The sequence below is a fragment of the Macaca nemestrina genome, chromosome 6, assembly GCF_043159975.1.
Source record: "Macaca nemestrina isolate mMacNem1 chromosome 6, mMacNem.hap1, whole genome shotgun sequence".
Lineage (NCBI taxonomy): Eukaryota > Metazoa > Chordata > Mammalia > Primates > Cercopithecidae > Macaca > Macaca nemestrina.
The window spans coordinates 36,193,642-36,209,629 of NC_092130.1; the positions used below are offsets into that span (position 1 = coordinate 36,193,642).

The 15,988-nt window shown below is 38.8% G+C and overlaps 1 protein-coding gene across 5 annotated transcripts in view; it reads right to left on the bottom strand.

The window, feature by feature from the left end:
- Nucleotides 1–15,988, bottom strand: part of LOC105466952 (potassium channel tetramerization domain containing 16) — a 312,786-nt gene that overhangs the window by 255,442 nt on the left and 41,356 nt on the right. For 4 of the 5 annotated variants that reach the window (XM_071098266.1, XM_011716157.3, XM_024788234.2 and 1 more), the window contains one exon: nucleotides 14,735–15,892. In XM_071098266.1, coding sequence (XP_070954367.1) covers nucleotides 14,735–15,566 — 832 coding nt within the window. In that variant the 5' untranslated portion in view covers nucleotides 15,567–15,892. Of the gene's footprint in view, nucleotides 1–14,734; nucleotides 15,954–15,988 lie in introns of all 5 variants that reach the window. The other variant, XM_011716158.3, reaches the window with a different exon arrangement.

Below are 15,988 nucleotides of genomic sequence, written 5' to 3' on the forward strand. Positions count from 1 at the left end.
TAAAAATACTTATTTTTTATTTTGACCATTGATATATAAATGTTTTTGCAACTCTCTAAAAAATGCAGTTAGAACTGGCAACCTACAGAATGGGAGAAAATTTTTGCAGTCTATCCATCTGACAAAAGGCTAATATCCAGAATCTAAAAAGAACTTAAAAAAATTCACAAGAAAAAACAAACAACCCCATCAAAAAGTGGGCAAAGGTTATGAACAGACACTTTTCAAAAGAAGACATTTATGCAGTCAACAAACACATGAAAAAAGTTAATCATCACTGGTCATTACAGAAATGCAAATCAAAACCACAATGAGATACCATCTCATGCCAGTTAGAATGGCGATCATTAAAAAGTCAGGAAACAACAGGTGCTGGAGAGGATGTGGAGAAATAGGAAGGTTTTACACTGTTGATGGGAGTGTAAATTAGTTCAACCATTGTGGAAGATAGTGTGGTGATTCCTCAAGGATCAAGAACCAGAAATATCATGTGACCCAGCAATCCCATTACTGGGTATACACCCCAAGGATTATAAATCATCCTGCTCTAAAGACACATGCACATGTATGTTTACTGCAGCACCGTTCACAATAGCTAAGACTTGGAACCAACCCAAATGCCCATCAATAATGGACTGGATAAAGAAATGTGGCACATATACACCATGGAATAATATGCAGCCATAAAAAGGGATGAGTTCATGTCCTTTGCAGGGACATGGATGAAGCTGGAAACCATCATTCTCAACAAACTAATCCAAAAACAGAAAACCAAACACTGCATGTTCTCTCTCATAAGTGGGAATTGAACAATGAGAACACACGGACACAGCGAAAGGATCATCACATACTGGGGCCTGTCAGGAGGTGGAGGGCAAGGGGAGGGAAAGCATTAGGAGAAATACCTAATGTAGATGATGGATTGATGGGTGCAGCAAACCACCATGGCACATGTATACCTATGTAACAAACCTGCACATTCTGCACATGTATCCCAGAACTTAAAGTATAATAATAAGAAGAAGAAAGCAGATTTAATGTCTCTCTTCTTCATTACCCATCCTTAAGACATTCTGGGCCGGGCGCGGTGGCTCAAGCCTGTAATCCCAGCACTTTGGGAGGCCGAGACGGGCGGATCACGAGGTCAGGAGATCGAGACCATCCTGGCTAACACGGTGAAACCCCGTCTCTACTAAAAAAAAATACAAAAAACTAGCCGGGCGAGGTGGCGAGCGCCAGCTACTCGGGAGGCTGAGGCAGGAGAATGGCGTAAACCCAGGAGGCGGAGCTTGCAGTGAGCCGAGATTGTGCCACTGCACTCCAGCCTGGGTGACAGAGCGAGACTCCGCCTCAAAAAAAAAAAAGACATTCTGTAGATGTTCACTCACGCTAACATAAAATCTGCCTTAATAGCAGACATCTAATAAGCAACATGGTCACTTTACATATATGGTATTATTTGCTACTCAGTGTCTTACGATGAAGTTACATAGATCTACCATTCCTGTCATACAACAGAGGTACCTAAGGCACCTGACTTAGCAAAGTGGCTTTCCCCACTCCTGTCCACATCTCTTATCCTCACTCTCAAGGTTTAACTTGCCCTTTTCTTTTTTACCTCTTATTCATTTCTATAATAAGCCAGCTATTATATACACCTACATACATATATATAGTACATGTGTATGTATAAACATAAATATACATATAACTTGCTGCCTTCATGATGACAGGAAATTCTATTGTTATAATTTATCATCATGAGGTGGGGAGAATGGAGAAAAATAAGTTATTGAGTTCCTACTATGTATAAGACACTATATTAGGTGCTGAGGATACAAAAGAGTAGGACAAATATAGCTCCTGTCCCCAGGAAGCTTACAGTTTATATATAGCGAGAATAAACAAGTAAATCAAGCAAATGATTACACATGTGAACAGTACTAGGATGGAAACAAACAAGGTACTGAATAGACATCACTAGGAAAACACTGGCTACTTCAGCTGGGACGGCAGCAGAAGGCCTTTTCAAGGAAAATCCATTGAAGCCTGACCCTGAAGAATGAGTAGGTCTCAGAAAAATGAGAAGTGGAAGGATGAGTGTTTGGCGGAGAGTTGAGACAAATCCCTCGAGGTGGGAAAGAGGCTGGCCTGTTTTAAGAACCATCAAAAGGCCAGTGTAATGAATGAGTGCCTAAAGAAGGGGCAGGAGAGGTGAGCAGATCAGAGGAATTAAAGGAATGTGAGTTGTGATATGTTTTTTCTGTCTCCAGGGCCATGAAGTATGTGTAGTAACAGTGCAGAGTTAGACCAGTGGGTAGCTGTGGCACTTCTGTTTCGGCAGCAGGCAGCATCACTCTAACAGGTCCATCTGCTCTCAGTTTCTCCTGCTGGGTCCAAACATTTGTAAGATGAATTAAAAGAGCTGGGACAGGCTGGGCATGGTGGTTCACGCCTGTAATCCCAACACTTTGGTAGGCCGAGGCGGGTGGATCATCTGAGGTCAGGAGTTCAAGACCAGCTTGAGCAACATGGTGAAACCCCCATCTCTACTAAAACTACAAAATTAGCCAGGCGTGGTGGCAGGTGCCTGGAGTCCCAGCTACTCAGGAGGCTGAGGCAGAAGAATCGCTTGATCCTGAGAGGCGGAGGTTGCAGTGTGCCAAGATCGCACCATCGCACTCCAGCCTGGGAGACAGAGCGAGACTCCATCTCGGAAAAAAAAAAAAAAAAAAAAAGGCCCTGCACAGTGTCTCATGCCTTTCATCCTAGCACTTTGGGAGGCTGAGGCGGGTGGATCACCTGAGGTCAGGAGTTTGAGAACAGCCTGGCCAACATGGCGAAATCCTGTCTCTACTAAAAATACAAAAATTAGCTGGATGTGATGGTGGGGGCCTGTAATCCCAGCTACTAGGGAGGCTGAGACAGGAGAATCACTCAAACCCAGAGACGGAGGTTGCTATGAGCCGAGGTCATGCCACTGTACTCCAGCCTGGGCAACAGAGCTAGACTCAAAAATTTTAAAAATAAAATTAAAAAAAAAAAAAAAGAGCTGGGAGATAAAATGCCTGGCTACTGATGAGAACAAAGCTAACAAGATGCTTGACGTTGGTTTAGTTCTCACAACACTGCCATGAAAGAAGCTTCCTCATCCCCCTTTTATGTGGAGGGAGGTGATCCAATGTGTTAGGAAGAAAAGACACTTGCCCAAGTATGCTCTGATAGGAAGTAACTGAACTAAGGCTTTTATTCAGATGGGTTTGATGCTGTTAGGGTATTCAACCATATTTTACTGTCACTCATGGGGTATATTCATGATTAAAAGTAAGTAGCAAGTAAAATGAAGGCAAATCTCATTTATTTTACATTTCACGTTTCCTTGCTTTAAAATGTGGTATTATTAATTTATTCATACATTCCACAAACTTTTACTGAGCACCTCCTGAGTGTTCAGCACTGTAGTAGTTGCTGCAGATGATTTGTGCATGAGATTAGCAAGGTAAATCAGTCATGTTTAGTTAAAGTTAATAATAATGATATATATCATTTTGATAATCATTATAAAAGGAGACTACAAATATAAAGTACTCTTAAAATCAATTACTGCTTATCTTGGTTATCATTTGGACTCTGATTTGGCATAAGCACTTTTAAAAGACAAGGGTTTGAATGGAAGAGAAACCTCAAGAGTTAAAAAAAATATGATGTTGGTTCTTGGCATAACTATTAATAATATCATTTGCACAGCCACCGCTGGAAAAATTCTAAATCAGAAATAAAAAGATTGTTAATAATCTTAAAGTTTTCCTAAGCCTCCTAGGATGTAACTTTTATGACCCCATCCACTAGCTAGTGTCTGAAAGTCAAAAAATGCAAAACAGATTTAAGTATTTTCTCCTCTCTAAGTATTAACATTAAATCAGTTTTCATTACCTGATACCCCAAGTTCAGACTAGGAGCTAACTCTCTATATTCATATCAGTTTATACTTCCTCATCACACTAGATTGAAATTTCCCATTTACTATTATAATCTCTTTCTACACCATATGCTCCATGACAACATTGACCATATGCTTCTGCTCACAGGTGAATTATTGGAGCTTCGTGTAATCGTGGGCACACTGTAGGTGTTCAATAGGTATTTCTAGAAGATGTATAAGAGCCCACCACTGCATGTGGTGGATGATGTTGAGGAACCTAACACACACAAGAGCAAAGGGCACAGCAAGGTCACGGTGCCTGTCATTTACTCACGTGCCCAGAAAGTAGTAAACAGAACTCTCAGCGAGTAACTGAGGCTAGACCTAAATCCGCCTGTTAAAGAAGGTCATTCTGTTGAAAGGATGTCAAGGTGTGTAAGAAAACAAAATTACACTTCATTACCTTTTTTTTTTTTTTTTGGTCTGTATGTAAGGATGCATATGAAGGAAGATGAAGGAAGGTTTGAAGTGCCTGCAGTTTCCAATCAATGAAGTATATGCAGATTGTTAATCACTTCCCTGGCAGATTGTGGAGAAGTACTAGAAAATCATTAACATGAAGAGCTGGTGAATCAGAATGCTGATTCTTTGCATACGGATATGACATTTTCTACCCATTTTAACTGAACAGGCCTGCAGAAAAGTACTTCACATAAGACAGGTCCTCAATAAGTGTGAAGTAATAACACCTTTCCAAATAAATATTTTATATTTTAGAGCATCCAAAGTTGACCTAAAATTGTTGAAAATATCACACATTATATTATCAGTTATTACCTCTCTGTCCCAAAGGAATATCTATTCAGAAAAGCCAAGTGAAACTGCTCATTTTCTAAGTTATGCTTTTATTGGGCAAATAGGAATTAACATTTTTATTTTGTTGCAGCTTGACAAAATTGAACAACTCCACACAGATATCCCTCTGTTTAAGGAAAAAAGAAAAAAAAATCTCACCTAGTTGACTAGAAAGAAAATTAGTGAAAACTGGATTCTATTTTCCATTTGAATTACAGTGTAATTTTGCAGGCATATGCCCATAGGAAAATGTCTTTAACTGATGTAAATGAGTGCTTAAGCTGTATGAAAATTAGCAGTGATGCCTGACCAGGGCTTGATGTGCTTTTCAACGTGATCCAGCTCATTCTCTGTTTGGGGTATCTTCAGAACTCTGAAACTCTTCTCCAAGTCAAGATAAGTCCCTTGGTTTTAATTCTATGCCTCTGCCACACTCTAATATCGATATGCCTAATTTTCTTTAGTCTAATTACTAAAATTTTTCTGCTGCTCCAGAGTCCCCTGTACAAAAATGTTACCACTACCAGAGCTTAGTTGTCCTTTTCTCTATTTTCTCATTGTTGACCTGGACAGTCCACAATGTTGTCTAAAACAGCCTGAGAGTCTCTCTTTCTCTCTCTCTCTCTCTCTGTTTTTTTGTGTTTTTTTTGTTTTGTTTTGTTTTGTTTTAGACGGAGTCTCACTCTGTGGGCCAGGCTGGGTGCAGTAGCATGATGACGGCTCACTGCAACCTCCACCACCCAGGTTCAAACAATTCTCCTGCATCAGCCTCCCAAGTAGCTGGGACTACAGGCACCCACCACCATACCCGGCTAATTTTTGTAATTTTAGTAGAGATGGAATTTCCCCATGTTGGCCAGGCTGGTCTCAAACTCCTGACCTCAGGTGATCCTCCCATCTCAGCGCCCCCAAACTGCTGGGATTACAGGCGTGAGCCACCACACGCAGCTGAGAGTCTCTTAACTTTGCCACCAAATTATGTTCAACTAGTTACTTTCTATTTTCATCAGTACAACTAACTCCTAATCAGATTGCATCCGATTTACTCAGAATAAAAAGTTGCTGTGAATTTGACTGAGGAAATTATTCTAACTTTCTTCTTTGGAGTGGAACTGATGCGTAAAAGGAGAGAAGTAAGAATTTCTTCACATGGGGCAGTTTTTGAATGGGTCACACAGTAACAGCCTCCCATCCCATTAGCAATCTTATTTCCTTTGAATGCCACATAACACAGCTACTCACAGTGTGAAGCAAAATGTCTTGTTTTCATTTCTGGAGCAATTTCAATGATCCTATTGTCAGTGGCATACTCAATAACCATTTTCTGTCACCATGAGAGGGAATACTCTCTAGGCTGATATTCACAAAAGGTTATTCTAATTCTGCAGTGATCAGATATATAATTTAAGCTGTATCCTTAATTTTTAATTCCATCGTACATTACTGTAGGTTCCGAAAAGCCATAGGTTGAAATCAAGGTCAGGGATGGGGGGAGGAAACCCTCTATTAATCACTTCCATTGTGGAATAACCAGAATGAAGCAAAGAGTTAATAGAATTCAAAGCTTTTTAAGGGGTTTACCTCAGATTCAGTTATAACAAATAGCTAAAACTTCTTCTTATAAAGTGACTTCTGTATATTTTTTGTTTGTTTTAACCTGTTTTAACATCAATAAACTGGGCAAAGTTTTCAAAAGGACTATTAGAAAGAATCGCATATGTTATTTAAAGGAAGCGCTTATGTCTCATCCATGCAGTATTTCCAGAGGCCTCATATTTATTAAGGCTTCTATTGCACTGACTGGGTGTCTGGCACTGTCCTAAGCACTTTCTATATATCAACCCATTTAATTATCATATCAACTCTATGTGGCAAGTACTATTGTTATCCTCTCCATTTTACAGTTGAGGAAACTGAGACATGGAAGCAATTTGCTAATGATCATGTATCTGGTAGGTAGCAAAGCTGGGATTCAACCTCAAGCTGCCTGGGCACCAAAATCCAGGCTCTTAACCACTATGTTATGCTGCCTCTGGCATTAAGAAATGAAAATTAACATTTATGGGAAGAGATGAGGAAATGGAATACTTTGGCAGTAAGAAAATTAAGAAGGCAAACTTGTCGGTCTCACAGTACAGTTTGCCTTCTAGTAGAGCTCTTTTTTTATTGGGGATATTTATCAATTTTGCAGCACTTTTCTGAATCCTGGTTCCCTCCTGGATTTCTCCCTAAACCCTGGTCACATCCAGCTTCAATTTACTCCTGCTTGGATGAACCAACTGAAAGGAGACCACAGGAGACTTTGCTGCTGGTAAGTGTTTTTCTCAGTTCCCTGGAGCTAGAATCTTTGCGCAGGTGCCAAGAGTAGACCACCTTTCAATGAGAATTCCAACTAGTCTGTAAAATGCTTAGCACTCAGTGAAAGTTAGAAAATAACATTATTATTATTTAAGGCATCAATCACACCATCACTGCCCTCCAGTTCTTCTATTAAGAGATAATACAATAGTATATTCAAGACAGTAGCATCTATGACCAAAATATAATATTGCAGTAGGAACTTTTAAAAATGCATTCTAAAGAAATATTTATAAAGTACTATACCTACATTTGTTCCAGGCACTGAATCAGGCATAATAATGAACATGACAGATACAGTTTCTGTCTTCACAAAGCTTACAGTTGGAAAGACAGGTAAATAAACAAGTAGAATACATTATTATATGTGCTGTGATATAGAAAAATAGGATCTAAAGAGGCAAAGATAAGGGGTACCTAATCCAGGTATGGTGGACTAGGAAAGGCTTCCCAGAAGAAGTAACTTCTGGATTGGGAAACTGAACATTTAGCTAATCAAAGCAGATGGAGGCAGAGTTCCAGGCAGAAGGAACATCACGCACAAAAAATGAACATGAAAGTATACAGCAGCATTCAGGAACTAAAAAAGATCTGTTATGGCTAAGGTTATAAATGCATAGAGGGCCAAATGGCAACAGTAGAGGCTGGGGAGGGAAGCAGAAATGATTTCACAAAAGGACGTGGTTCACGTTAAAGAGTTTGTGTTTGAATACAAGAGCAGTTGTAAGACAGTCATCAACTTTAAGCAAAGGAGTGATATGGTCAGTCACTCCTTAAAAATCTCATCATATTTGGAGCAAGGAGGATAGATCCAAAGGGGAAAATACAGGATGCAGGAGGGGGAGAACAATTTAAGTTCATTTGTAATAGTATAGAAAAGCAATAAAGCAATGCTCATGGCCTTTCCATCAGCGGAGACGGAAAGAAGAGGATGGACCTGAGGGAGATGAAGGAGAAGAACCAACAGGACTTGTTGGAGATTGGAGAAAGTGGGGAGAAGAAAGAATCAGGAATGTCACCTATATTTTATTCCTCCTTGGGCAACTGAGTGACTAACAATGCCATTTAGAGAAGAGGCTTGGGAAACACAAATGGTAAGTTCAGTGGAGTTTCAGCACAATTGAAAGAATACAAAGATACTCAAATGTAAAATCGGAAGAGCCAGAAGGCAAACTTTTCTACCCAAAATGATTCTCATAGTCAGTAGGGCCCACTGCACATCTTGGTAAGCTCACTGCAGCACCTGAATGGTAGCCTAATCTAATGACAATGGAAGGGCAATACTAGACTTTGAATGACTGGAGAGAAAATGAGGGACCTCTTTAAATGCTTGCTTTAACATCAGAATCAACTTGAACAATGGAGAGAATACACCCAATTGCTATTGATTCAGATGATAAATATGTAAAAGCTAACAATAAAAACATGCCCTTATCTTGCCTCCATAACATACAGCATTTCAGTCCTCCAATGCAAATTGTAAAATGGACTTGCTATCACCTGTGAAAACTTGTCAGAGATACTGAGTGAATCTGATTAAGCCTCTAAAATCTGGAGTCTAGATCTAATGAGCTTACTGAAAACATAAGGATTGAGGAGGATGTGTTAATAATATCACGGAGATCATAGAGATGGATGAGCAAAACCCAGAATGCAGGATATTCAACATGACAACTTGATTTCATGAAACAAATCAGTTGTAAAAAAGAGGAGAAAGAAAGAAAGAAAGAAAGAAAGAAAGAAAGAAAGAAAGAAAGAAAGAAAGAAAGAAAGAAAGAAAGAAAGAAAGAAAGAAAGAAAGAGAGAAAGAAAAGAAAAGAAAGAGAGAGAGAAGGAAAGGGAAGGGAAAACTGAAACAGAAGAAGAGAAAGAAAGGGAGGAATTAAAAGAGACATAAGATGGACATTTTACTACTTTGTTGCATATAAGTTATATGCAATATTTTTTAAATCATGAGAGAAAATTAGCAGACAAATATAATGTAATATGTAGATTTCATTTGCATCTTGATTAAAACCAACTTTTAAGAACATTGTGAAGAAATCAGGAAACTTTAAACACTGACTAGATATTTGATAATATTAAAGAATTATTAATTTTGTATGTTATAATGGTATATGGTATAATACCATATAATGATGTTACATTGCTTTTAAAATAATTTATATTTTAGAAATATATACCATAGCATTTGTGGATGAAGAAATTAATTGATGTCTGGGATTTGCTTCAAAATAATCCAGTGTCAACAGAAGGGAAATTAAGTAGGAATATGGATGAAACAAGATTGGTCTTGCAGTGCTAAGTGTAATTATTAGAGATGGGTGATGGTTACATGAAAGTTCATTATGCCATTATCTCTACATTTGGATACGTTTGAAAATTTCTGTAATAAAAAAAATTAACTGATTTGCCAAGAAATACAATACTTGAGAAAAGCCATCACAGAGACAAAAGAAAAAGAGCAACAGTGCGTTATGATGCAGAAACTGAGCATTTGTCTATCCATTTCTGGAAGACTTCTTTCTATGCATGGGACTGGCACTCATCCTATGCGTAGTTACTCCTTTCCGTGTTTTGTGTTTGGAGGTGTTCCAGATGGAGCTTTGTGGCACATTCTCAGCTACTTCCATTTCTAATTTCTTTGATTAGATACAACCTCATTAGGCTGTTAGAAACATTTGGTCTTCTCTTTCCAATCATATATACTTTAATGAATCAGAACACTTGGGGGCAACCTCAGAGACCTCCCCTTTTCACCCATACATTGACACAATTCTTGCTGCCAAATACCTTCCCTGATGCCACAGACCCAGAAAGAAACTATTTTAATCTTCTCCTACAAGGGACTGGGCTCAGGTAACAGCTCTTGCTTGGCATAGAAGTGAAAACAGTACAATAAAATACTTCACTAACATGCTTATATCACTGTTCTATTAAGCCCAATTCTCAATGCACAGCATCTTAAAGAAATAAGAAAAATTATGCCTGCTGCTTCTGCCCTTTATTATCCAATATCTGCCTGAGCATGGGTCTAAACTGACTTCACAATGAAGTCTTATACTTAAGCTGTGGTTTGTTTTTCATCAGAAATTAAGAAGTTTCAAATCTTAAGAACTACTTTCTTCAGGGTAAAAGGATGCCTGATCCACAACTATTAAAAGTGCTCTTATGTACAAATACCCCTGGGGAAGGTAACATCATGCCTTGAAAGCATTCTAAGTATAATGACAGAGCAGAAATTTTCCAGATGAGCTTTGATTATGGCATGGGAGAAGGAACTGGAGAGCAGGAGTGACTCAAACAGAAGGAAAGAGGAACAGCTAAGGTGAGACAACAGAAGGAAGTCACAGAGAGAGATGCTGGTGGTGTAGGGACCAAACCTCACATACCTTATGATTTTGGCCACTCTGCTATCCCTGATGTTTCACTTTGAATGTGCCAATACCATATCTCTAGAAGTAATAAAAATTGAAATTCTTACAGGTTGAGTATCCCTTACTCAAAATGCCTGAACCGGACACGTTTCAGATTTTGGATTTTTTCAGATTTTATGATATTTGCACATACGTAATGGCATATCTTGGGGCTAAGACTCAAGTCTGAACATGCAATTCATTTATGTTTTATATGCACATTATACACATAGCCTGAATGTAATCGTATACAATAGTTTTAATAATTGGGACATGAAACAAAGTTTGTGTTGAGTACTTATGTGTGGAATTTTCCACTTGTGGCACCATGCTGGCTCTCAAGAGGTTTTGGATTTTGAATCCTTTTGGATATGGTATTTTTGAATTAGGGATGCTCAACCTGTACTGGGATCTTTCAAATAGCCAGGAGAAAAAAAAAGCTAGAATCATTTTAGGGTAAATGCACTTCCACCTGTTTTTCTTATGAAAGCACATGCTCTTATTGAAGCTTGTTAAAGTCAATCTTACCTAAATTATTCACAGTGGCCAAAGCATATATTTCTCCCCAATACAAGGTCACACAGCTGAATTATAAGTGGAAGATAATTTCTTGATCTACTTTTTTCCGACAGCCTATCTTAATCAATAATCCTGAAGATATATACTGCATCTAAAAGGCAATTTAGAGACTTCTGTGGAAGCAACTGTAAATTTTAGGAAAATAAGTAAAGAGAAGAAAGGTTAAAATGCACTTACAAGCTGCAATTTGTTGAAAAGATGATGAATCAATGTGTCTGCTTCTATAATTCACAGAATTCAGAGTGTATGTTTTCAGAATAAGTGTCCTATGAATTAACCTCCCTATGTGTGGTGATGTTATCACAGCTTTATTAGAGGCAAATGCCTTTAAATCTTAGTGCTTTCAGGCATTTGGCTGAAGTAACTCACTCATGAGTAGGCTTTTGGAAATGTGCATAATTCTCTCCAACCAAGAACAATCTTCCCACTCTCTCAGGCATCAGAAGATGGCTCTGGAAATAAAGGTTCATTTATTTCCATGCACCTGTCATTTGGTTCCTAAGTGATGTGAATTGTCATTGAGTATCTAGTTCAAAATCAGGACTTGTCTTTTCCAAATTACATAGATCTCATTTTATTTAGAGGTGAATCAAGAAGGCATTTTATGATATTTATGACCTCACCTTCCACATAATGCTTGAAAAGTAATTATTCAGTCAGTTGGGTGGGAAAGGAGTAAAGAAGCCTTCTTATTGTTTTAAATTAAAGCAAAGGACATGTCTAAAATACTTTGTAAGACAATCCCTAGGGTAGACGTTTCTTTTCTATGTTCCTGTATCACTCATATTAACTCTTTTAGTTGTGGATAAGTGAATCATAATCCATAGCATTTCACCTGTATTTTGGTGTGTACGTGATGTAGACAAACACATTTCTTACCTTCCTCTTAAGCACATACAAACACCTGTTGACTTTTTCATTGTTCATAGTTCTACGCTAACAAAACACACACTCAAAACCACCTGATAGTGACCATCAACTCTAGGTCCACATGAAAATGTAAATGAGGTAAGAATCTAACTTATTCATGGTTGATAGGTAGATTTCGGTCTACCAAATTTTTCTTGGAAGACTCAGAAGAAAAAATAGGCAAACAAGGAAACAAGAAGTCTCTCCCCATGATTATGAACCATCATGCAATGCACTAATTTCTTGCTGTTTATTTTTTACTGAGATATTGATCCATGCAAAGTGACTCTGCATTATTCCTGTGTTATCAAAAAAGACTGATTGCTTAAACTGTTAATTCCTTAGATGTAAGGAGCTTGTGTGTGGGTGTGTGTGTGTGTATGTGTGTGTGTGTGTGTGTATATATACATATATATGTATGTATGTATGTATATGTATGTATTTCCCCCTAAGCCCAGGAGGAAGTTGAGTTCCTTTGTGAAAAGCATCTTTGCATGCAGCCAACTCCCTGCTTTAGAGCATCTCCCATGGTTTCGGCCCATTAACCCGAGCACAACAGCTTGATGAATTAATGCTTATATAGGCACAGTTGGCAGCTTCTAATTAAATAATTATGGCTAAGCAGCTGCACGGAAGCTGTTATGCACCCTAGAAAGCCAGCTGTCAGTTTTATTGGTCCTAAGACAGAGGAATAGTTAACACTTAGCTCTGGATGTTGGGTACAAAGGGGAAGCATATCATTTGCAAGATATATGCTGCTGGTATGAAGTTCCTGCGCATTTGTGCTAGCCTGTCCATGGAGAGATGGAGAACAAACTATTCCTCAGCAATCTCTCAGCAATTCAACAAAGAAAGAAGAAATGACATAGTCAGGAGAATGGAGCCTGTCCAGAGCAATCTAAAGGGAAATTGTGTTGGACAGATGAGCCTTTGATGAACACAGAAATGCCACTGGTAGACAAATAAATTTCAGTGTGTGGGTCTCATTTCTGTAAGCAAGTGACTATAAATCCAATGTGGTCTTTCTGGGGGGTATAACTGGTATGTTTTCATTTATGTGGTTGAAGCTTCTTATGATGCTATGTTTTCAAATATTCAAAATTGGAGAACATGGTAAATATTACAAAGCTGCATGGGAACCATCTCTAAGATGTACTTCTCCAAAAAGTTTGGAGAAGATATTTCTTCTTTAGAACGATAGATAATGTCATATTCCTTTATACAAAGCTAAAAAGGCAGAATCTTATCTCTACACTAGTGGGAAATTTACCAAAAGGAAGAAAACAATACCTGTCCACTAGGCTCTAGCATAAAGGAAGATATAGACTGTAGATAAAGGCCACAGATAGGATTAATGAACCAAATGATGTTTGTTATTGCACATCAGTATACTCCTGAACTGATTACTGATTTCATTTTTTTCCACAGGTTGTTCTGGCTATGCAATACGTGTGCCTTCACTTCTCAAAACCAAATGTGTGACAGCTTAGTAGAGAACAACTTGGCTTCCCACTAGCCTCTTCACCAAGGTTTCCAGCACCATTGCCAAATGAATAAACATAACTAAGGAAGAAAACCAGTCCAAGAAAGTCAGTCCTACTTTTATGTTTAAAGAAATTTAGATATTTTAATTCTGAATTCTGGATTTGTTTTAGAATAAGAATACAGGAAATCAAATGTTAACACTGGAAACACATTTCTTGTGGAATTTACTTCACCCAACTCCTGGGCCTGTTGAAAACTGGCAGTTAAAATCGAGTACCAAAGAGTGCAGGCTGATTTACTCTTCCTTTCAGAGATCAATGGCTCATAGTTTATAGTTTAGAATAATGCCATATCATAAAATGAGGAATCTGCAGGGTATCTTCATTTAAGCAAATGAACTTACCTCCAAGAACCCCTTACTTAAAAGGCTTCAGTATCATTGTTTCATTTCCTCCCTCTCTGGTTTCCTTTTATGTCAGTAATTCTATCACCTCAGCTGTCTGAAGGTGTTTGCATGTGATTGACAATTCTCAAGGATCTAGTTCCTTTTAGATAGATCTTAAATGAAGTTCAGCTTAATTAAGTCTGCAGTGCAACTCAGGTCTCAGTACAAAAGGCTTCAGAATCAAACAGCAGATTTGTAAAACCCTTAAAAGCAAATTTTAGACTTGGGGGGAGCAGGGGGCCTTTCAGCAGTCTGTACTGCCATCTAGCCAAGACCACATTATTCATGGCAACATCCATTTGTGTTTTCAAAGCCCCTGATGAAAGCAAGTCTTCAGCAACCAGCTTAATAGACCTCAAAGTCCAGCTAAATGAATAGACAGCAGTAATTTTTCCACTGAGTATACCAAGCTCCTATGGACAAACAGCCAAGATGCAATCATCAACCTTATTTTCACAATTCAATATTTGGCAAAAAAAAAAAAAAAGATATACATGCTTGTTTCCATTTTACATATTGCATATACCAACATCATTTGCATCTTGTGATTTTGGAGGCCTTTGAATATTCTGTGACCTCATTGGATAAAAGTTGCCTTAGGTTAATCATGAGAGCTGAATTATAACCTCTAATTCTCTAACTATAACTCAAGAGTTAAAAGAATTCCAAACCATGTTCCTTAGGTATGGACAGAACACACAGACCATATACATTTGCGAAGAGAATTGACACACATAAAAAATTAAAAGAACCCTTTGTACTTACGGTAGAAGACATATTCAGTGTAGCTTGACCAGATCTTGTCATCTGTATATTGGTTGATGAAAGATGCTGTCACCGATGAGTTACAGGCCACCATGTGGAATCCACACTCTGACAACATATCAAAAGCCCTTTCCAGGTGCTTGAATTTGAGATAAAATCTGGAGGTGTATCTTTCTGGGGCTCGATCAGGGTCTCTGCTTTCATTCAAAGTTTCTCCAAAGACTTCTTTTGCCAAGGAAATCCTTCCACAAACCAAAATCCGGGGAACTCTCCGAAACTTGGCATCTGCCTGTCCCTCTCTGCCCAAGGTGCAGGATCCTCTGTAACCCACAGTAATGAAACCCCACTTGCGGTCGGTGGGGAGCAGGGAGGAAGGGGGACAGATTCTTGTGTCGCTTCCTTGGGAGGCATCTTCAAAGTCACTGTGGCAGAATTCATCTGGGCTTTGCTTGATTTCATCAGGGGTCAGGAGTTTGACCAAGTCCGGGAGCTGGAAGTATTCAGCTTCCCTTTTCAGTCTTCCTTTTTCTGGAAAGTGATCAGGCAGGACCACCTGCCTGTCCCTGAGATAGTCCAGAATATAACGGAACAAGAATCCATCTCTGTCAATGAAAAACCTTCCCTTAGAGTCCTTGGCTAGATCATTAGCCGTGTCTCTCTTTGGGGAAAACATTTTCCACAGGAAGGAATGAGGGATGCTTATCAATGTGGAATGGCGAGTAAAATAAACTTGACCCCCAACATTCAGCTCTACTACCTCAGGGAAGGAGTTTGGAACTGCGGCCCCTTGCTCTCGAGGATAATAACGACTACAGTTTCCACTCAGAGCCATTGTCCCTTTCTTCTGCTGCTGCTATTTTGATTTGAAGGTGCAATCCAATGGAGTCACAGCCTTATCCTTCGGATCAACTTGTAAGAAAGGGAAAAGGATGCTAACTTATTAAAAAATGACCTCCTCTTATCCCAGGTTTTTTCCCCCAAGAAAGCAAAATGTATAAGAGTCCACAGGTGAAGTGATGCTGAAAAAGTAGTTTAAACCCTGGATGGTAGATGGTAGTGAGCTGTTACTTCATAGAATATAATCAACTCATCTATATCCAATCTTCCGTCAAGCTCACAGGCAAGGCAGGCCAATTCCCCAGTTACTCAGATGTCCGTCTGAAGGAAAAGAGAAAAATTATTTCCTCAAACCCGGAATGAGTCAGAAAAAGAGAGTCCTCTGGAGAGAGAGAGGGAGGGAGGGAAAAACAGAGG